Source organism: Rhinoderma darwinii, chromosome 6 (assembly GCF_050947455.1).
Source record: "Rhinoderma darwinii isolate aRhiDar2 chromosome 6, aRhiDar2.hap1, whole genome shotgun sequence".
NCBI lineage: Eukaryota > Metazoa > Chordata > Amphibia > Anura > Rhinodermatidae > Rhinoderma > Rhinoderma darwinii.
Genome location: NC_134692.1, coordinates 70,323,406 through 70,347,593, shown reverse-complemented (window position 1 = coordinate 70,347,593; position 24,188 = coordinate 70,323,406). Strand labels below are relative to the sequence as shown.

The following is a 24,188-nucleotide window of genomic DNA, read 5'->3' as shown; positions in this document are numbered from 1 at the left end:
CCAGAGAGCAGTTTATTTCCACATATATGGCACCGCCATACCCGGAAGAACCCTTTTAACAATTTTTTGGGTGTGTGTCTACAGTGGCATAAGCTGGGCACGACATCCTTGCCACTGAATTGGCATATCTGGGGAAAAATTAAAATTTTTACTTTGCACCATACGCAGCGCATTTATGAGCCTCTGCAATTGTGAACCAATTCTATGTAAATCGCCAAATTAGGCCTCAATTTCGCATGGTATTCTCTCACTTCTGAGCCCTGTCAAATGTCCAGGCAAACGATTAGGGCCCCATGTAGGGTGATTCTAAAACCGGGAAACACAGCATAATAATTAGAGAGCTGTCTCGCTGTGGTGGCACAAGCTGGGCACCGCATATTGACATATCTATTGAAAAATCCGATTTTCACTCTGGAACATCGAGTGCACACTAATTTATGAAAAACACCTGCGGGGTTAACATGCTCACTACACCACTAGGTGAATACCTTGAGGGTGTAGTTTCCAAAATGGGGGTCACTTTTGGGGGGTCTCCACTGTTTTGGTCCCACAGGGGATTTGCAAATGCTACGTAGCGACCAGAAACCAATCTAGCAAAATCTGTACTCCGAATGCCAAATGGCTCTCCTTCCATTCTGAGCCCTGCCGTGTGCCCAAAAATAAGTTTAAAACCACATATGAGGTATTGCCATACTCGGGAGAAATTGCTTAACAAATGTTGGGGTTCTTTTCTGCTTTATTTTTTGAGAAAATGAAAAATTTTGCGCTGAATCTACATCTTATTGGAAAAATAATGTCATTTTTATTTTCACTGCCCAATTCAAATAAAATCTATGAAACAGCTGTGGGGTCAAAATGCTCACTACACCCCTAGATTAATTACTCAAGGGGTGTAGTATCACAAATGGAGTCCCTTTTGGGTAGTTTCCACTGTACTGGTACCTTAGGGGCTTTGCAGAAGCGACATGGTGGAAAGAAACCAATCCAGCAAAATCTGTGCTCCAAAAGCCAAATGACACTCCTTCTCTTCTGTTCCTTGCCATGTCCCAAAAACAGCAGTTTATGACCACATATGGGGTATTGCCGTACTCCAGAGAAGTTGATTTACAAATGTGGTTCTTTTTTTCCTTTATTTGTTGAGAAAATGAAAATTTGTTATGTTTTTATTTTCACTGCCCAATTCTAATAAATTCTATGAAACACCTGTGGGGTCAAAATGATCACTACACCCCTAGATGAATTCCTCAAGGGGTGTAGTTTCCAAAATGGGGCCACTTGTGGGGGTTTCCACTGTTTTGGTCCCTCAGGGGCTTTGTAAATGTAACATGGCCTCCGAAAACCATTCCTGCTAAATGTGATCTCCAAAAGCCATATAGCGCTCTTTCCCTTCCAAGCCATGCTGTGGGTCCAAAGAGCCGTTTATTACCACATATGGGATACTGTTTTACTTGGGAGAAATTGCTTTAGAAATTTTGCGGTGCTTTTTCTCCTTTAGTCCTTGTGGAAATGAGAAAAAATTAGCTAAACCTACATTTTCTTTGAAAGAATGTAGATTTTCATTTTCACGGCCTACTTCCAATAATTTCTGCAAAAAAACTGCGGTGTCAAAATGCTAACAATAGCCCTAGATAATTTCCTCAAGGGGTGGTTTACAAAATGGGGCCACTTGTGGGGGTTTCCACTGTTTTGGTCCCTCAGGGGCTTTGCAAATGCGCCATCGCCTCCGAAAAACATTCCTGCTAAATTTGAGCTCCAAAAGCCAAATGGCGCTCTTTCCCTTCTAAGCCCTGCCGTGTGTCCAAACAGCCGTTTATTACCACATATGGGGTATTGTTTTAATCGGGAGAAATTGCTTTACAAATTTTGTAGCCAAGATGGAGGACATGCATGAGCTGAGCTCCCGGGGACCGTAACTCATTCTGACATCATCCTGACCCGATCTGGTGCTGCACTGTCACTGAACTCACCGGACAATCTCTCCTGCGATCCTGGACTACGAGGACGGGAATTTGAAACGGCATCCCTCGGCGCTGCTAGTGGGCTGACCGCGTGGTGTTCTGAGGCCTAGCGGTGTGGAGCTACATACCTCCGTCCCCGACATCCATTGCCTGAGCCATTGCGTTCTGCTGTGTGGGTGAGCGCCTGTATACCCCTACCATTTGCCTGCTTGTCAGCACTGGAGCTGCGCTGCTGGTGCCTGAAGATCTCCTCTGAAACAGCAGGTAGAGGACATTCCTTCCTGGGAGGTTCTGCACTCCGCTGTGTTGAGACTCTGCCTCGTGGCTGCAGGGGGTGAACTATATGACTGCCGGCGGCAACCATTTTCTATTGCTTTTTTACCTGGACTGTGACATGTTGCTATACCCTGCTGCACACTAACTATTTGAACCTTATTTGCTATATCTGGCTAATCACACTCCCTTGATCCTATATATATACCTGTGGAGAGTGACAGTTCTCCTTCATTGGATTATTCTTTACCGTATACTTTCTATAGTTCATTATGAACAGATCTAAGCATCAATATGCGGTTGATAAATTTAAGGACTTTGCTCGTGCTGAGCAGGATGATGATGGTTCTTCTCCACGCAAGATGAGATCCTCACAATCTAAGCAGAGAGAGGATGGTTCCCAATCACATCATGAGGTGGACCCTGAATTGGAGCCGGAACCCACTCTCAGACAAGTTTCTATGCAACTTTTGACGGCCATAGATGCCTGCAAAACATCTCTAACAGGTAAAATTAACGAGATAAAGATTGAGGTCAGCCTGCTTCGTCAAGACATGCATAATATTAGAGGCCGCATGGGAGAGTTGGAGGATAGGCTCTCTCGGGTTGAAGATAGAGTTGGCCCTCTTGCTGTTACCCTAACAGATATGAAGCGTAAGGTGGAAGCTTGCCAATCTAAAACTGACGATTTGGAGAATCACTTCGGCCGTAATAACTTACGTATCATTGGTTTACCTGAATGGGCTGAGGGCCAGTCTCCTGAAACTTTTATTGAACAATGGCTCAAAACCAACCTAGGGGACACTGTTTTCTCCACTTGCTTCGTCGTTGAAAGGGCACACCGTGTCCCAGCTAGGCCGCCACTACCAGGCGCCTCACCAAGACCCTTCCTAGTCCGCCTGCTCAATTATCGGGATCGTGATATGGCTTTGCGTCAGGCCAGACTGAAGTCTCCGTTGACATTTAACAACTCTACTGTTTCAATTTTCCCTGACTTCTCGGCGGATCTCCAGAAGCAACGTGCCACCTTTACGGAGATCAAGCGGAAGTTCAAAGACCGAAACATACCCTACGCCGCGGAATACCCTGCTCGTCTCTGGATTGTGATCTTCTGGAAGGTGATCTTCTTACACAGCCCGTCAGAAGCTAATGACAGGCTGCAGATGCATCCTCCATTGGTTTGATGAACTTGGACCGACTGTCTTGTTTCCGGATCGTCGCTTGGATTCCTATGGTGAACTGTGATCCTGTCAATGACGGATGATGCCTGGTGACTTGATATCCTTTGATATTTCTTTTGCAGTCAGCTTAGAAAATGCTCATATTTTCTGTTACCTTGTTTATTTCACAGGCCTGTCTGTCCTCTATATATTAACATATGCTGTCTGGTGAATGTATTATTTCTCACTTTATACTTGTTCTAACTTCAACAGGAAAAGCAACAAACTGTTTTCTAGAATAATGGACGGTACCAGATCGTATACCTGACTGTTCGATTGTTAGGTATTCCCCGTTTTCTTTCAGTGACCTGAATGTCGGCCCTGCTCCTATCTTGCTATAGGATTGCTTTCAGGTTTATATTGCAAGTTACCATGTTTAGTTTTGTGGTTGTAACTACATTTGTCTATCCGGTAAACTTAATTGATCATGCTTATATCTCCTCATGCTTCTCTCTCCTCTGCTATACTGGCGCCCTCTTGTGGCAACTAACCCTAAATAATATATTTCAGTTGCTGATGACATGACAATATCTTTGAACTGTGTTTCATGGAATGTACGTGGCCTAGGGACTGCGTCCAAGCGACCTCAGTTTTTTCCCATCTTAAAAAGTCTAATACTCATCTATTTAGCTTACAGGAAACACATCTGGTTGCGGATAGATCTGACTGTTTGAAGAGGCCATGGGTCCAATGGGCATGTCATTCATATCACACCACTTATTCTAGAGGAGTCTCGTTATTGATACACAGATCTCTGAGGTGAAACCCCATACAGATATGTAGAGATCCTGTAGGCAGATTTGTGTTTGCCTACAGGCTGCTATTGATTTGCCCATCAATGCCCTCATTCCTCTGTTTTATGTATGGCTGACATTAATCAGGTGATCGATATTATTATGGATCGCTTTTCACAAGGCGCTTCCCTGTCTTTGACACCTCATACTCCGCTTAGTCAATTAATGAATGGTGTGGGTTGGATAGATATGTGGAGGTACCATCATCCCCAAGATTTAGAATATACCTGTCAGTCGGTTGGGAGACACACTCTCTCAAGAATCGATTACATTTTTTGCTCACCTAATTTGTCGCTGTCTGTTGCTTCGGTTTCACATGATCGAAGAGGAATTTCAGACCATAGTGCCCTTGATGTGAGATTAGAGTTTCCAGGCCGACGCCTGCTACCTACTTGGAAATTACACCCATTTTGGCTAAAACAGATTGGTCCCTCTGATCGTATCCCAGACCAAATTACGAAATTTTTACAGGTTCATGATCTTCCTATTGCACACACCTTGAAATGGGACACATTTAAAGCTTACTTTCGTGGTTGTCTAAGATCCACTATTTCCTATATTAAGAAAACTACGGCTCACTCAGAAAGGGAATTAGAGCGTAATTTGGCTGCTGCAAAGTCTCTATGTTTCTGACCCCTCAGAGGACCACAAATCTGCTTGGTTGAGTTTATCTCGCCTGTATCAACATCAGCTTCATTTTAAAACTAAGTGTAAACTCTTCTTTACAAAACAATATTATTTAGAAATGGGTAACCAATCTAGTCATTTATTAGCCCACTTGATTAAACAAGATAATGCTACTGGCTCTGTCTTTAAAATTAAAGATTCCTCAGGCCTTGTGCTAATGGAGGGGGATGCCATTGCTGCTGGGTTTAGGGATTATTATGCCGATTTATATAGCTCTTCTACTGATAGTGAAGTAGATGACGTCCTGGATTATCTGCAGGATCTGACCTTCCCCATTTTAACGCAGGAACATGTCACGTTGCTTGATGCCCCTATATCTATGGAAGAGGTCCAGGAAGCCATACGTGATATGGCGTCTAATAAATCTCCTGGCCCTGACGGACTTCCTATTGAGGTTTACATGAAATATCAGGATCATGTTAACCCCTTATTGTTAGATACTCTCTGTAAAGCTATGGAAACCCATTCTCTCTCCTCCACCTTTTATGACGCCTCTATTAGAGTTCTATTGAAACCAGGTAAAGATCCGGAATGTTGTAGCGCGTATAGACCGATTTCCTTGGCTAACCCCTTCCCGACATATGACATACAGTTACGTCACAGCCGGGTATGGGAAGTATGGAGCAGGCTCACGGAGTGAACCCGCTCCATACGATGCGGGTGTCGGCTGTATGTTACAGCCAAAACTTCAGAGTAACGAGCGGGGGGGCGATGGTTGCTATGGCTGCCTGGGGGCCTCCGGCAGGGCTTAATAGATGCCTGTCAGAATCACGATATACTGCAATACATTAGTATTGCAGTATATCGGTAAATTAAAAAAAATTTGTGTAAAAAAAACAATAAAAAATATTAAAAGTACAAAAAAAAAACCTTTTCCCATTTTCCCCCTAGAGCATAGTAAAAAAAACAAAAAAATAAACATAATTGGTATCGCCGCGTCCGTAAAAGTCTGAACTATTACAATATATCATTATTTAACCTGCACGGTAAATGCCGTAAAGAAAAAAAAATGTAAACGCCAGAATGTCTATTTTTTGGTCACCTAATCTCCCACAAAAAAATGAAATAAAAAGTCATCAAACCGTCGCATGTACACCAAAATTGTATTATTAAAAACTACAGCTTATCCCGCAAAAAATAAGCCCTCATATCACTTAATCGACGGAAAAATAAAAAAGTTATGGCTCTCGGAATTGGCGACACAAAATACATTTTCTATTTTACAATTAGGTTTTTACTTGTAAAATATAGAAAAAACTATATATATTTGGTATCGCCGTAATTGAATGGACCCACAGAATAAAGTTAAAATGTTGTTTTAATTGCACAGTGAATTCCGTAAAAACGGCGCGCAAAAAGACATGGAGGAATCACTGTTTTATTCATTTTCTACTCCACAAATAACTTTTTTCCCGTTTCCTAGTACATTATATGGCAAAATAAATGGTGCAACGAAAAACTACAACTCGTCCCGCAAAACTCAAGCCTTATAGTACTATATCGACGGAAAAATAAAGACGTTATGGCTTTTGGAAGGTGGGGAGGAAAAAACAAAAATTAAAATCTGAAAGTTGTTTACAACGGGAATGGGTTAATGTAGATTATAAAATCTTAACAAAAATACTTGCTAGAAGGCTAAATCAGGTTATTTTGACAATTATACATCCGGATCAAACTGGGTTCATGCCTGGAAAATCTACCACTATTAATATTAAACGGGTACAGACCATCATACAGGTAGGTAGGGTACACAATATGCCATGGGCTATTGCTTCATTGGACAACATGAAAGCGTTTGACTCTGTTGAATGGCGATTTTTGTGAGCCTGCCTTCGCCATTTTGGCTTTGGACCCCAATTTATAACCTGGATCAAGATGCTATATCAGTCTCCTAGGGCTCATGTAATGGTAAATGGCATTCCTTCCGACTCCTTCCCCCTTGCCAGGGGAACAAGGCAGGGTTGCCCTCTGTCGCCGGCCTTATTTGCGATAGCTATAGAGGCAATAGCGATTTGTCTATGGTCTACCCCTATGATAACGGGTATGCAGTGGAGGAGGGTTACTAGTGTGGTGGGTCTATATCAGGGGTCTCAAGCACGCAGCCCGCGGGCCGCATGCAGCCCCTGGGGCTGTCATCTGCGGCCCGCGGGACACAGAGCCGCTAGTATAGGCTCTGCTCCGAGACTCTGGAATTCCCTGACCGCTGTCCACATATGAACAGCGATGTCTTCGGCTTCCCCAGAGACGGAGTCCCGTGCAGAGCGCTAGTATCGGCTCTGCTCCGGGACTCTGTGGAATTCCCTGACATCGCTGTCCATATATGGACAGTGTGTCAGGGTCTTCCCCAGAGCGGAGACCAGGGCAGAGCGCTAGTATCGGCTCTGCTCCGGGACTCTGTGTAATTCCCTGATATCGGTGTCCATGTTTGAACGATGTCTGGGTCTTCCCCAGAGCCGGAGTCCCGGGCAGAGCGCTAGTATAGGCTCTGCTCCGGGACTCTGTGGAATTCCCTGACATCGCTGTCCATATATGGACAGTGTGTCAGGGTCTTCCCAAGAGCAGAGACCCGGGCAGAGCGCTAGTATCGGCTCTGCTCTGGGACTCAGCCGAATTCCCTGACATCGGTGTCCATGTTTGGACACACGATGTCTGGGACTTCCCCACAGCTGGAGTCCCGGGCAGAGCGCTAGTATAAGCTTTGCTCTGGGACTCTGGGGAAGCCTCTGACATCGCTGTCCATACATCGACAATGATGTCAGGGGCTTCCCCAGAGCAGGAGTCCCAGTGATGTCAGGAGCACAGCTGGAGTCCCAGGAAGAGCCTACTAGCGCTCTGCCTGGGGACTCCAGCTCTGGGGTTGCCCCTGACCTCTCTGTCCATATATGGACAGTGATGTCAGGAGCAGAGCTGGAATCCCAGGCAAAGTGCTAGAAGCGGCTCTGCTCCGGAACTCCAGCTCTGGGTAAGCCCCTGACATCACTGTGGAAGCATTTGCGGAGGGCACTGTGGCAGAATCTGCGGAGGGCACGGTGGCAGAATCTGCGGAGGGCACTGTGGCAGAATCTGCGGAGGGCACTGTGGCAGAATCTGCGGAGGGCACTGTGGCAGAATCTACGGAGGGCACTGTGGCAGAATCTACGGAGGGCACTGTGGCAGAATCTACGGAGGGCACTGTGGCAGAATCTACGGAGGGCACTGTGGCAGAATCTACGGAGTACACTGCGGCAGAATCTACGGAGGGCACTGCGGCAGAATCTACGGAGGGCACTGCGGCAGAATCTACGGAGGGCACTGCGGCAGCATCTACGGAGGGCACTGCGGCAGCATCTACGGAGGGCACTGCGGCAGCATCTACGGAGGGCACTGCGGCAGCATCTACGGAGGGCACTGTGGCAGCATCTACAGAGGTCACTGTGGCAGCGGTATTATTATAGTAATGTAGTATTATTATTATTATATAGTGTTATAGTAGTTCAAATAACTAATTGATTAACAATAATTTTGTATTGTATCAAATTTGAAAGTAATGCGGCCCGTCAACTTCCCATTTTTCCGGCAGCACTGTGGCAGCGGTATTATTATAGTAATGTAGTATTATTATTATTAATATAGTGTTATAGTAGTTCAAATAACTAATTGATTAACAATAATTTTGTATTGTATCAAATTTGAAAGTAATGCGGCCCGTCAACTTCCCATTTTTCCGGCAGCATCTACAGAGGGCACTGCGGCAGCATCTACAGAGGGCACTGCGGCAGCATCTACAGAGGGCACTGCGGCAGCATCTACAGAGGGCACTGCGGCAGCATCTACAGAGGGCACTGCGGCAGCATCTACAGAGGGCACTGCGGCAGCATCTACAGAGGGCACTGCGGCAGCATCTACAGAGGGCACTGCGGCAGCATCTACAGAGGGCACTGCGGCAGCATCTACAGAGGGCACTCTGGCAGCATCTACAGAGGGAATTGTGGCAGCGGTATTATTATAGTAATGTAGTATTATTATTATAGTAATATAGTGTTATAGTAGTTCAAATAACTAATTGAATAACAATAATTTAGTATTGTATCAAATTTGAAAGTAATGCGGCCCGTCAACTTCCCATTTTTCCTATATGTGGCCCACTTACCCGGCCGAGTTTGAGACCCCATGTCTATATACAGATGACATGTTCCTTTTCCTAAGTAATCCTACTGAGTCCTTTGGCCTTGCTGTTACTTTACTTGACACTTTCTCCAGATTTTCAGGGTTAAGGGTAAATTAGCAAAAGTCAGCTATAATGTATACAGCCTCTACTCCACCGATTGATCCGATAGTGTCGCAATGTGGTTTGGAAGTGGTTTGCAGGTTTACATATTTGGGAATTGAGATGGTTCTGGACCACAATAGGGTGATGGCTGCAACTATAGATCCGTTACTAACTCACATAAATCTGAAGTAGAAGTTGTGGTCTAAATTACCATTGTCAATTGCTGGTCGGATCAACTTGATTAAGATGGTCATCCAACCTAAATGCTTGTATATACTGCAACATATGCCAGTTCCTGTCCCTGTCATATTTTCGTTCAATACACTCCTTATTCGTTGCATTCATCTGGGGCTCCTCTCGTTCTAAACTTAAACTCACTACCTTACAGCGCCCCAAAGCAGACGGGGGAATGGCACTGTCTGACTTGCACATTCATTACTTAGCTGGTCAGTTGCGAGGCATTAGAGATTGGTTTCTAGATGAACCTTTGTTGGATTTCACTAAGTATCTGGTCTCTCTGGTGGCGGGTAACACGCTTATCAATTACTTCGAGTACCCTCATTTTACGCGACCTGTAGAATTGCTTCCTTTACATAGACTGGCTTTAAAAGTATGGCGTGATACAAAAATGTATTGCATTATACTGATGTTCTCCCGGAACTGCCTCTATGGAACAATCCTACCCTACCTTCACTACTTAATATAACAGACCCGGGATTTTGGCAGGTCTTAGGTGTAGTGAGGGTTAGAGACGTTTTTGCTGAGGGCACCTTTATCACACTCCTGCAAGTTAAGAGAGGCTCATGACTTCCCTCACGTACAGTGGTATAGATACTTTCAGCTTCGCCATGCTGTCCACTCCCAGTTTCCACCAGTGTTATATCTGACTATCCCCTTACTGGAATCTTAAAATCGAAGGGGCCTAAGGGCCTCATATCAGCACTGTACACCCATCTACTCTCTTCCAAGCTCACTTCGGTACCGTTGCATGTATTTGATGGTTGGTGCAGATTCCAGATCTTACATTGGAAGAAAAAGATGCAGTGTTTAGCTCTCATACGTCGGTTTCTACAGCGATAAATAATAAATTGATACAGTTGTATATCGTACTCCAGTCTTATTTGACCCATATTAGACTACATAAAATGGGTAGAATACCCACAATGGAGTGTCACAGATGCCATTGTTTGTATGCAGATTTCTGGCATCTTATGTGGAACTGCCCGTGTATATATGACTTTTGGGCGCAAATATTTAACTTCTTATCCTCTATTTTACCGTCCCCTGTGCCCATTTCCCCTAAGGTGGCTTTATTTGGCATCTTAGAAGAAGAAATTTGGCCACACTACATCCGAATTTTCTTAAAAGAAACTTTGTTTTTGGCTAGGAAGGCCATAGCTATTCGCTGGATGGGTGATAACACGCCCTCGGTTGCTCAGTGGAGAGGTCTTGTCAATACAGTTATAACGTATGATTGATTAGTATATCAACATAGAGGGTGTCCGGATAAATTTTTCAAAGTATGGGGTCCCTGGATAGATACTCCAGGGACTTTTCATGTAGAGGAACCTTAACTTTTGTTTCATGATATATGTCCCTAACCTTATTCTGTTATTATATTGCCTATTACCCACACTCTGCATATATTTGTGATATTTTTCACGGCATAGACAACAGGTTTTATTGTTGTTTAAAAGCTATTATTGACAAATTCTATAAAAGTTTTGAATGTTGCTGATTACCCCTTCCCATTTTTTTTCATTACTGTATCCCATGTGATGTAACATATTTCTTTTCTTGGTGCACTTGTTTGCCCTTCATCCTGTCCGGAACATTTTAAATAAAACAAAGTTAAAAAAAAAATCTACTTTGGTTTAATTCCTGTGAAACGTCTAAAGGGTTAAGAAACTTTCTAAATGCTGTTTTGAATACTTTGAGGGGTGACGTTTTTAAAATGGGGTGAATTTTTGGAGGTTTCCAATACAGAAGGCACTAAAAGCGACTTCACAACTGAACTGGCCCCTGTAAAAATAGACTTTTGAAATTTCCTTGAAAATGTGAGAAATTGCTGCTAAAGTTCTAAGCCTTGTAACGTCCTAGAAAAATAAAAGGATGTTCAAAAAACGATGTCAATCTAATGTAGACATATGGGGGATGTTAATTAGCGACAATTTTGTGTGGTATAACTGCCTGTCTTACAAGCAGATACATTTAAATTTAGAAAAATGCTAATTTTTGCAATTTTTCGCAAAATTTTTGTGTTTTTCACATTTAAATACTGAATGTATCGGGCAAATTTTGCCAGTAACATAAAGTCCAATGTGTCACGAGAAAACAATCTCAGAATCGCTTGGATAGATGAAAGCATTCCGAAGTTATTACCACATAAATGAAACATGTCAGATTTGAAAAATGAGGCTCTGTCAGGAAGGTCAAAAGTGGCTAAAGAGGGAAGAGGTTAAAAACATGTATAAATAAATAATTTTTCCACAACTACCTAAAACTTTTGCACAGTACTGTAGGCTGTCAGGATGTAGAGCTTTGCAGTCCTAACAAGACGAGAAGAAGTTATTTTGTCAGTTATACTGCCATGCTTGCAGAGGTTCTGCTCCTTCCCTGACAAGCAGGACAGGAAGCTATTTTTATTGGCTGCTCTGTAGCGAACAGAGGATCACTATGCAGAGACCTGGCTGTGGGAGACTGACTTAGCATGCGTTTCCACCAGTACTCAACTCATTAGGACCTGCAAATTGCTATACACTTTGAACTCTATGTAAGGTAATGTCATGACTCTACACTGGGACAGTCATGTGCTTAAAAATTATATGCAAGTCAGAACCAATACACACCGCTTATATACTAATGACTTTCCTCATTGCTTGCTGCTTGGCTGATTTTTATCAAAGTTTCATTAGGGTGCAGCAATGATGTTGACACTGAGCTGTGACTACAACTTAACTACAGGGAGCCTGAGGCTATAGGTAGCATAGAGAAGACAAACTCTACGGTAGCATTGTAGGTGAGCGTTATATAAAATAATGCGTAACTGGTTAGGAGTGTCAACTTTTCTATTATAATTATGTGAATAGTGAACAATGCATTTACTGCACACGTAATGATAAGGTACTATTTAGCATGCCAAAACACGTCTACTTACTTTAAGTTGACGATAGATGACCCGGGTCATATTAAGATTTAGTGCATTTAGAGCCTTTGGCCTATTCAGAGTGATCACTCCTGAGCAGCCATGTTTTGCCAGCAGGACCTCTGCATCTGAGGCAATGTGGCTGGACATACGCTGTAAGAAGAAAAAACATGAAATATTAATATATCGTTAATAAATCCTGTGATTAACAATTCTCTACGGATCGGTGTACTGTTATGAAACCCCCCTCCCCTTCCCCCAAATCTATACATATTACATGAAATTACATAGTTGCTTTGGTTGAAAGAAAGACGCAGGTCAATTCCTGTAATTCATCCATTTTGATACAGATGAAGGCAAAGAAACACTCAGAGGCAAATGCCAATTGCCCTATAGTAGGGGACAAAATTCCTTTTTCAGACTTTAAATATGGCACTCAGGATAAATCCCTGCATCTCCAGAAATCTAGCACCCGTAACTTGTAATATTATGTTTTTCAATATAGGTATTCAGCCGTTCTTGAATTTGTTCAATGAATCAACCATCACAACATCCTGTATCAGAGGGTTCCATAGTCGCACTGCTCTTACAGCAAAGAATCCCTGTCTTTGATGATGGTGAATCCTTTTTTTCTCTAGACGCAGAGCATTCTTCTGGTCAAGGGGACAGGTTTAGGTATAAAAAAAATCATTAGATAACCCCTAAACTGTATTTTTTCTAAATTATATAAACCCAAGTTTGATAATCTTCCATTTATTTTTTTTACCGTTGTTTTATTGAAAACTAAAGGCAAAAATAAATCGTACTTTATGTACAAGCAATAACAACAAAAACTGCTCACTTATGAGTGAAACTGCTACTGAAAAAGATTTGGGGATATTGGTACATTTACCTTTAGCAACCAGTGCCAGGCAGCTGCTGCCAAGGCAAATAAAATCATGGGATGCATCAAAAGAGGCATAGATGTTCATGACAAGAACATAGTTTTGCCTGTGTACAAATCACTACTCAGACCACACATGGAATAGTGTGTACAATTAATGGGCACCTGTGTATAAGAAGGACATGGCTGAACTAGAACGGGTGCAAAGAAGGGCGACCAAGGTAATTAAGGGAATGGGTGGATTGCAGTACCAAGAAAGTTGTCAAACTTGGGGCTGTTCAGTTTAGAAAAAAAAACGGCTTAGGGGGATCTAATTACAATGTACAAATATATAACTGGACAGTAAATAAATCTTTGTAATGATCTTTTTACACCTAAGCCTGTAACAAGGACAAGGGGTCATCCTCTACATCTAGGAGAAAAAAAGTTTTCACCATTATCACAGACGGGGATTCTTTACTGTGAGAGCCGTGAGACTATGGAACTCTCCGCCATATGATGTTGTGATGGTGGATTCTTTGAACAAGTTCAAGAAGGGCATGTAATATAATTTCAAAGAAGAGGAATTTTTCCTTAGCACGTCCGCAAAATATTGTAAAAAAAGAGCTTTATTAGATCATCTTTAAAAAATCTATAAAGGACACAGGTAAGGCGTGTCACAGCTTACATGTGTCGAACAGAAGTATTCTTACTCATAGCATAACAGATTCGATACATGTGTTTTAAAATCACTGTTAGCCAATCCTGACACATTCAATTAAAAGCAGTTCTACACACCATTTTTAAAAAGAAACAAGTTCCATGTATGACAGAATCACAAAATATATATGCTCATATAGAAACCTACAAAAAGTTTACTTTGTAATAAAATTGCACAAAGAGTATTTTAAAAAGCAAAATAGATCTTGAAAAATATCCTCAAATAGAGAATGTGTCGAAAGACACCATCCCCATAAAGTGTGAAGATTGTTATATGTCTGGGCACTAAGTAAAAGCCTGTCAGAATCACGATATACTGCAATACATTAGTATTGTAGTATATAGTGCAAGTGATCTAACGATCGCTGGTTGAAGTCCCCTAGGGAGACTAATAAAAAATAGTAAAAATCAGTAAAATAAAGTTGTTTTTTTTATTTAAAAAAATAAAAAATATTAAAAGTTAAAAAAAAAAACTTTTCCCATTTTCCCCCTAGAGCAAAGTAAAAATAAACAAATATAATTGGTATCGCCGCATCCGTAAAAGTCTAAACTTGACAATATATCATTATTTAACCCGCATGGTGTACTCCGTAAAAAAAAAAATATGTAATCGCCAGAATCTTTATTTTTGGTCACCTAATCTCCCACAAAAAATGAAAGAAAAAGTGATCAAAACGTCGCATGTACCCCAAAATGGTGTCATTAAAAACTACAGCTCATCCCCCAAAAAATAAACCCTCATACCACTTAATCGACGGAAAAATAAAAAGTTATGGCTCTCAGAATTTGGCGACACAAAATAAATTTAATTTTTTACACTTAGGTTTTTACTTGTAAAAGTAGTAAAATATAGAAAAAAAACTATATATATTTGGTATCGCTGTAATCATATTGACTCACAGAATAAAGTTAACATGCAAAAAACAATGGAGGAATCGCTGTTTTTTTCATTTTCTACCCCACAGAATACCTGCTGTTGAATTAATATCGCTGGCATCCCGGCCAGAGTGACCAAGTACAGACCCCTGATGATAAGTACAAGAAACGCGTAGGGTCGTGTTAGTGAGGTATTGTAGCATTGGGGGCAGTGTGAATTATTGTATCCTTTAACACTGGGAGTTCCAGGTGCGGTTATCGCGGGCTCTAGTGTGTTTCAAGGTTTATACTACTGTTATGGCCATGGTTATATGCTGATTCCGGTTTGATATCTGTTATAAACATACTGAGTCATAGAGGGTTCGCAATGGTATCAGGACTCAGTAGTTTACTGTTTAATACGTTTTTAAATACACACGGTGGGGCTTTTGTGGTGATCGTACCCCTGTTTTTAGAGAGTTATCTAAATAAACTTATATTTTACTCATATATCACTTCAGTGAATCCAATAAGTCTTTTATTATAGGAAAAAAATGAACACGTAAAAAAAAAAGTTACACATATTTGGTATCACCGCGTTCGTAACGACCCCAACTATAAAACTATAATATTATGTTTCCCGTACGGAGAACACCGCAAAAAAAATAAAGAAAAAACAATGGCAGAATCACTATTTTTTGGTCACCACCCCTCACAAAATATACAATAAAAAGTGATCAAAAAGTCGCATGTACGCCAAAATAGTACCGATACAGCCAGTCCCGCAAAAAACAAGCCTTTACACAGCTTTTTTAACTGAAAAATAAAAAACTTATGGCTCTCCGAATATGGTGACACAAAAAATAAATTTTCTAAATAAGTTATTTTATTGCGCAAACGCTGCAAAACATAAAAAAATGATATACATCTGGTATCGCTGTAATCGTACCGACCCGCAGAATAAAATATAATGGTCATTTATAGCCCAGGATCAAGGCTGTAAAAAATAAATAAAAATCATTGTCAGAATTGATGGTTTTTGGTCACCTGGCTTGCCGAAAAATGGAATAAAAAGTGATCAAAAAAAAAATCGCATGTACCCCTGAAATTGTACCAATGAAATAAATCTACAGATTTTCCCGCAAAGAATAAACCATCACGCAGCTCCGGTGGTGAAAAAATAAAAAAAAGTTCTGGCTCCCAGAATATGGCGATGCAAAATTTGCAGTGTTCCAAAAGCGGATAAGATCAGGCGCCATTTATAATTGCCACAAAGGCCACATATTACCCATTATACCCTCTTATTATGCCCCTGATGTACTCTGCCCAGCCTACATATGCCCCACATTATAAACTGAAATACCAGCAAACCGCCAGAGCTACTACCAAGCAAAATCTGCGCTCCAAAAGCCCTCCCTTCTGAGCCCTACAGCGTGCCCAAACAGCCGTTTACGTCCACCGATATGGCATCGCCATACCCGGGAGAACCCGGTTAAAATTTTATGAAGTATTTGTGGCACAAACTGGGCACAACATATAGTGCACTAAAATGGCACGTCAGTGGAAAATTTTTATTTTCACTCTGCACCATCCGCTGCGCTTTAAACCCTCCGCGCACCATGACTTATAGCATGTCGTGGTGTGGGATATATGGAGCGTCCCACGCGCTGAGCCCGCGCCATACCCTGTGGGTGGCAGCTGCGTATTACAGCTGATACCCGGGACTAAAGGACAGAAACAGAAAAGACGACGCTCCTATGCCTGACGAAGACCTCAGCACGAGGTTGAAACGCGTTGCAGCAGTGACTTTTATTGTTTTAGTATGTCCAATAAATTGATTTAAACCCATCCGATGGTTCTGTGGACTTACTGAACCAATGTCACGTAGGGTTCGTGGACCCACAGGGCCGTCCGTACCACCTTGTCGGTATGGCAGCTGGCCAACAGGGCGCAGGTCAGAGTCTATAGTTCATATATGGTACCTGTGGCAGCTCGGACAGTAGCAAGGCAGGCTTGGCTGGGATTAGGCAGCAGGTAGACGTCAGGCGTGGAGTAGCAGGACAGGCGTGGTATACAGCACAGCATGGCAACAGCTCAACATGGCACTAGATCAGGATACAGGAACAGGGAACACTGGGAGCAGGAAACACTAGGGGACCATTTGCAAGACAAACTTAGGATACGACAACAACGCTCAGGCGTGGGAGGAAGGGGCTGAGACCTTCTTATAGCCCAGGGTGCTCTGGGAGCAATCAGCTAAATCTCCCACATGCGTGCGCTCTGGCTTCTTGAGTCTGGACTGAGCTCGCGAGCGCACCCTAGTGGTCACTGTGGAACAGGACGGCCATATGTGCAGACATCTCTGGAGAGAAGGGCGTCGACTGGATGGAAGGAGTTCGATGGAAGGCGCCCGATACAAGGAGCATCTTCTTTCGAGATTCTCGACCACCACATTTTAAAAAAACCTTTTGGGATAACCATATTTTATTGGTGATATTGAATGAAAAGAGGCTTGGTGAAAGAATGTCACCTAAACTTTTGCCTCTTTTGGCTACATTGTATAATGGCTTGTTGTATAATCTGTGACAGAGTAATGTCTTGGTTTAGCATTGGAATATACTTCTTTATGACGTTAATAATTTCCGAGTAACTAGAACTATGGGCAGTGGAAAAAACTACGGGAGATGTGACTGGGGAAAGAAGTTTTCCAAAAGAGCCTGTTGTGATTTATTTTTAACGTAATTCCAGCCTTTTTTCCACATCCACCTCATATAGACTCTGTGTGAGAGTCCCTTTTCTATGTCTTTGCATTGTGTAGCAAAAAAGACAGATCTTCTTGCTCTGGTTAATTCTGCCTGCGGTATCGATTTGATAGTCTGAATAGGGTGACAGCTAGATGCATGTAGAATGGTATTGCGTGCCATAGGTTTACAATATAAAGCAGTAGATACACATTTCCCTTTAGTATCCCCAGTTAAAAGTAGATCTAGAAAGGGCGTTTGAGAGTTAGATACATTAAAGGTAAATTTTAAAATTTAAGGTATTATCATTAATGAAATCCACAAACTGTGGTATGGATGCCACATCTCCACCCCAAACCAGGAGAAAGTCATCGATGTAGCATCCATACCACATGATGGCATCACCAAGTGGATTGATTTCGGAGAAGATAAAATTTTCTTCCCACCATGACATGTATAGGTTGGCTAGGGAAGGTGAGAATTTTGAGCCCATAGGGCCACCTTCAATCTGAATACAGAACGAGTTATCAAAGCTGAAAAAATTATGGTTTAAAAGATATTCCAATGACATTACAATAAACTCCTGTAATTCTGGTGTATAAGAACTATATTTGTTTAAATGGAATTTAACAGCATGAATTGCCCTGTATTGGGGAATACAGGAGTACAGTCCCACGACATCGCATGCAAGCCGAGATGAAGTATTGAAACTATTTCAAAACTTCTTTACTATCTCTTAGAAAGCCTGGACTACTTTGGACCAATGGTTGTAATAAATTATTTATCCATGCACTAAGTCTTTCATTTAAAGATCCTATGCCTGATATGATTGGATGTAGGGGACATGGAAAAATCTCTTTATGGACTTTCGGTAGTCCATGAAAAAATAGGCATAATTGGAAAAATCGGGAGTAAGGTATTTAATGATTTTTTTCGTCCAGAACTCCCAAACTAGAGCTCTCTTTCAAAAGTTTACCTAAGGACACATTGCTGTTGGATCGACCGTTAATTTGCGGTATTAGCTAGTAGATCACACACCTGTTTTTGTATAAACAAGAATCTAATACCACTACTGCTCCTCCCTTGTCGGCTTTTCGTATAACAATATTTTTATTTAAAATATTAAGGGCAAATTATAATTTTTTTGTAAGATTGTAATTGTGACTAGCTGAATCCTTTGCGATATTATGTGACGTGGAAGTTGAAACTTCATCATATAGAGATTTTAAATCCCTTTCTATGCAGAACTGGAAGTCATCCAGGATACTAACCCTGGATTGGGTTGGATAGAAACTAGGATTCGACAATTTGAAATAAGCTACCTGTGTGTCATGCAAAACAACTTCATTACGTTCATTATACAAATCTGTCAGGTATAAGAGTGTTTTTTGATCCAGAAAATTCAAGTATGAAAATTGACAGAAAAAACGTACTCATGTGAACCATGATCAAAAATGTCCATGTTATTTGCCATGGAGGGGTTAGAAACAACTTCATAATTTGTATCACAAACACTATTATGTTGTTTAATTACTTGGCGGACATCCTTCTAAAAAAAACGTCTCTTTACTGCCAGGAGACGGGCGAATTTGTTGACATCTAGTATAGTTTGGAAAAGGTTGAATTTAGCTGTAGGTACAAAATTAAGTCCCTTTGAAAGAACAAATATTTTGTTTTTAGTTAGAATTATTGGAGATAATATAATGACAGTGTTGTTGTTGGAATGTCCAGTTAAGTTGGTCTTTTCCTCGTCTGGTATCTTTTTGTTTCTCTGCCGCCTGCCACCCCTCCATATTCGTTTTTTGAACGTGCAATCAAATCACCATTTTTTTGTGGTGTATATTTTTTCGGAGTGCTCGACTCTTTCTCTGATTCAGTGAAATCTGTGTTAGAATTGGAGTCAGAGGTTTTAGCCTCTTGTTGCAGAAAAACGGACATGAAGATCTTGGGAACGAGTATTATTCCTGTTTGATTTATTAGATTTTTTTACTTTTTAATGTGGATCTAGGAATATTTTTTTTATCTCGATTCCAATTGTATATTTGGTCATTATCATAATCATATTGATATTTTCTTTTCTTAATGTCCATAATAATCGTTTCCGATTTTGAAATATTTGTTTTCAATTTGGTTTGCATTGCTTAAAAATCTGATAATGTAGTATATTTCTCAAGACATATTTCTACATGTTTGATTTCTATTTTAATATTGTTAAGTCTTGCGTCTTCATATTTAATAATTAACTTTTTGGGCAATCAGTCCCACATGGTACAAGGACAATGGAACATAAAGAGCTTTTTTGCACTTTAGAGAAGCTATTAAGTTCAGAGCAATGTACTTTGTGGGATCATAACAGATTGAAAATGTATGTGGAACGTAATAGGATACCGAGAGGTCTCAGAATCAACTATATACTCCTCGCAATTTGTGGTTGAGTGGAACAAAATTCTGACAGATTGCTCTATCAAACTTATAAAGTTAATTATTAAATATAAAACCGTTTTTAGAATAAAAACCCCATAGTTAATTTATCAGAATGCTTGGTTTTAACTTTCCGTTGAATGAGCTCTATTTAGTGTATTTTCAATGCAGGATGCAGAGGTCGCACAACATATTTGCCAGAAGGGTAAAAATATTTCTCTTAGCAATTCTGAGGATTATTTTTAGCGAAGAAGAAGCAGATAAGTTGCAGTAAGGGCTGGTTCAGACGAACGTTGCGTTTTTGCGCGCGCAAAAAACGCAGCGTTTTGCGCGCGCAAAAACCACTTGACAGCTGCGTGTGTCATCTGTGTATGATGCGCGGCTGCGTGATTTTCGCGCAGCCGCCATCATAGAGATGAGGCTAGTCGACGTCAGTCACTGTCCAGGGTGCTGAAAGAGTTAACTGATCGGCAGTAACTCTTTCAGCACCCTCGACAGTGAATGCCGATCACAATATCGAGAAACCTGTTAAAAAAAAAAAGAAAAAGTTCGTACTTACCGAGAACTTCCCTCCCGGCCGTTGCCTTGGTGACGCGCCATCTCTTGACATCGGGCCCCACCTCCCTGGATGACGCCGCAGTCCATGTGACCGCTGCAGCCTGTGCTTGGGCTGTGATTGGCTGGAGCTATCACTTGGACTGAATTGTCATCCCGGGAGGTCAGACTGGAGGAAGAAGCCGGGAGATATCGGTAAGTCAGAACTTCTTTTTTTTTTTTACACGTTCATGTATATTGGGATCGGAAGTCACTGTCCAGGGTGCTAAAACAGTTTAACTCTTTCAGCACCCTGGACAGTGACTATCTCCTGACGTCGGGTAGCGGAAATTTTTTTGCCGGGTTCGGACAAAACGAGTTCGGCCGAACCCGGTGAAGTTTGGTTCGGTTGTCCGGGTTCGCTCATCTCAAAGACACTCCGTTTGGATGTTTGGAAACAGAAAAGCAACGTTTTTTGGGACACGTGTCACATTGATATATTGTGTCATCCCTTATCGCCCTCTTATAGCAGACTTTGCACCTCTTTTGACTTTTTCCCTTCTTGCCAGTTTGGGGAACTTCTCCTGGAAATTGTTGCCGCCCTGGTACGATGCGTGTGGCCCCGCTTCCAGAAGTACTGGGTGCCCCCCCTTCTTGGTCCCTAAAGATTAGGTTCTTGATAATCACCTCTTGAAATTCCAGGAAAGTTCCCCTCTGGCCTGCACATCGATGTAGCACGTACGCATTGTACAATGCCATCTGTATGATGTGCCCGGCCAACTTCTTATACCTCACAGCATGGCGCTGTAGGGCTTCAGGATATGATCTGACAAGTCCATCCCTCCCATGTACCTATTGTAGTCCAGGATGCAGTCTGGTTTGGGGGTGGCCTTTCCTTCATATATCCTAAACCTGTAGGTATACCCTGATGCACTCTCACATAGCTTATACATCTTCACGCCATACCTTGCCCTCTCACCCGGCAGGTACTCGCGGAATTGAACCCTACCTTTAAAATGTACCAGGGACTGATCAATAGATCAATTTTTTTATAACGCAAAATGATTTATCAGAGAAACGCAACTTAATACTTATTGCCCAGATTCTGCAGTTTTGAGAAATATACCACATGTGGCCCTAGTGCGGTAATGGACTGAAGCACCGGCCTCCGAAGCAAAGGAGCACCTAGTGGATTTTGAGGCCTCTTTTTTATTAGGCACCATGTCCGGTTTGAAGAGGTCTTGTGGTGCCAAAACATTGGAAACCCCCCAAAAGTGACACCAATTTGGAAACTAGACCCCTTGAGGAATCCATTGTAGTTTTCTTGGGTTGCATGCGGCTTTTTGATCAGTTTTTATTCTATTTTTAGGTGGCGTGGTGACTAAAAAACAGCAATTCTACTATTGTTTTTTTATTCAATTTTTTTTCCAACGTTCACCGTGCGCTATAAATGACATTCACTTTATTCTGCGGGGCGATACGATTACGGCGATACCAGATGTTTATAGTTTTTTTTTATGTCTTATGGCGTTTGCACAATAAAATACGTTATATGTTACCTTATTCTAAGCGCCAGAACTTTTTTATTTTTACATCAATAAAGCCGTGCGAGGACTTATTTTTTGCGTAACGAACTGTAGTTTCGATCAGTACCATTTTTCGGTACAAGCGACTTTTTGATCTCTTTTTATTCCATTTTTTGGGAGGTGAAGTGACCAAACAATTGTGATTGTGGTACGGTTTATTATTATTTTATTTTACGGCGTTCACCGTGCGGGATAAATAACGAAATAATTTTGTAGTTCAGGCCGTTACGGACGCGGTGATACCAATTATGTATAGTTTATTTGTTTGTTTATATATTTTTATTAATAATAAATGACTGAGAAGGTAAAAAGGGGGATTTTTACTTTTAATACTTTTAAAACTTTTATTTTCTTATTTTTACACATCTTTTTTTTACTTTTTTTAAACTTTATTACTTTGTCCCACTAGGGGACTTGAGGGCAGGAGGCCCTGATCGCTATTCTAATACACTGCACTACATGGGTAGTGCAGTGTATTAGAACTGTCAGCTACTCACTGACAGCAAGCATAGTGGGTCCTGACGTTGTCAGGACCCACTAGGCTTCCGTCTATGGCATAGCCGGACGCCATTGTTTGGTGTCCGGTTGCCATAGTCACCATCGCCGGCTGCTATCGTGTAGCAGGCCGGTGATGGCAGCTTAACCCCTTTTAAGGGGTTAATCAGCGGGGACACAGCGATCGGTCCCCGCTGTAGGAGCTGTGACAGCTGCTATACGAGACAGCAGCTGTCACAGCTACTGCATGTGTCGGGAGGACGGCCGAAACGGCCGTTACTCCCGAGACGTACTATTAGGTCATGGAGCGCGAACGATACAGCTGCCATGACCTAATAGTATGTCCAGGAGCGGGAAGGGGTTAAGCAGACAAGGACAACAAAACTGTTGGATGTCGCGAGAGAGATCACATAGGACAAGCCGCGCTGATACTGCCCGTAGCTGATTGGACAGTGTCAGAGCGCTGAGTATCACGACCCCTCTGCCATTTATAATAATAGAAACGCCCTATCTTATGTTATTTATTGTTGCAGACAGATTTATTTTTTTCTTTGATGTACCCTATCTGGATCTTTTTGTTTTTGATAATACTCAACATTGTAATTTTATATGTTACTTACCTGTAATGATACATTTGTCTTTTATATTGTTTGGATTTATTTATCAATAAAGGTTTTAGGGAAGAAAAAAAATATTATTCTAGGAGGGTCCTGGCACTGAGCTATAGTACTTTGATCTTCAATCCATATCAAGCTATCCTAACTTCTCTAGATTGAAAATGTACAGCGTACAATGGACAACATGACCAATAAGGTTTGTTTGACATTGCAACCCCTAGAGATGAATTGTACAGCATGTACCGTTACAGTGATTAAGGCAGAGATACCTTGCAAGGTCTGAACCTGGATACAGATACATAGAAGACTATAATAGGACTGTGGTCAGGAGATTAATATTCACATGAATATATGTGACACGTATGTCTAAAGAATTACAGCACAACTAGTATTTAGAACCACAGAGCATGTTAACCCCTTAATACCGAAGGTATTTTAAACCTTAATGACCGAGCAATTTTGTACGTTTTTCCATCGTCGCATTCAAAGATCTATAACTTTTTTATTTTTGTGTCGACATAGCTGTATAAGGACTTTTTTTTTGCGGAACAAGTTGTATTTTATAATAGCACCATTTTGGGGTACATATAATTTATTGATTAACTTTTTAATAACTTTTCTTAGTGGGGTACTGGAAAAATACAGAAATTTCTCAAATTTTTTTGCGTCTTAATTTTACGCCGTTTACCGCGTGGTATAAATAAAATAATAACTTTAATCAGCGGATCGTTACGATTGTGGCGATACCAAACTTATATGGATTTCTTTATGTTTTCCTACTTTTACACACTAAAAACACATTTTTTAAAAAATTATTTGCTTTTGTGTCGCCATATTTTAAGAGCCATAACTTTTTATTTTTTGACCTATGCAGCTGTATGAGGGCTTTTTTTTTTGCGGGACGACTTGTAGTTTTTATTGGTACCATTTTGAAGTAGATACAACGGTTTGATCACTTTTTATCAAATACTTTTGAAGGCAGGATGAACAGAAAACAGCAATTCTGGCGTTGTTTTTTATTATATCTTTTA

The 24,188-nt window shown here is 41.3% G+C and overlaps 1 protein-coding gene across 1 annotated transcript in view; it reads right to left on the bottom strand.

Annotated features, from left to right (window-relative positions):
• HIBCH (3-hydroxyisobutyryl-CoA hydrolase) overlaps positions 1-24,188 on the bottom strand; it is a 267,813-nt gene that overhangs the window by 215,374 nt on the left and 28,251 nt on the right. The window contains exon 3 of the mRNA XM_075829922.1: positions 12,339-12,479. Within this exon, the coding sequence (XP_075686037.1) occupies positions 12,339-12,479 (141 nt within the window). The remainder of the gene's footprint in view (positions 1-12,338; positions 12,480-24,188) is intronic.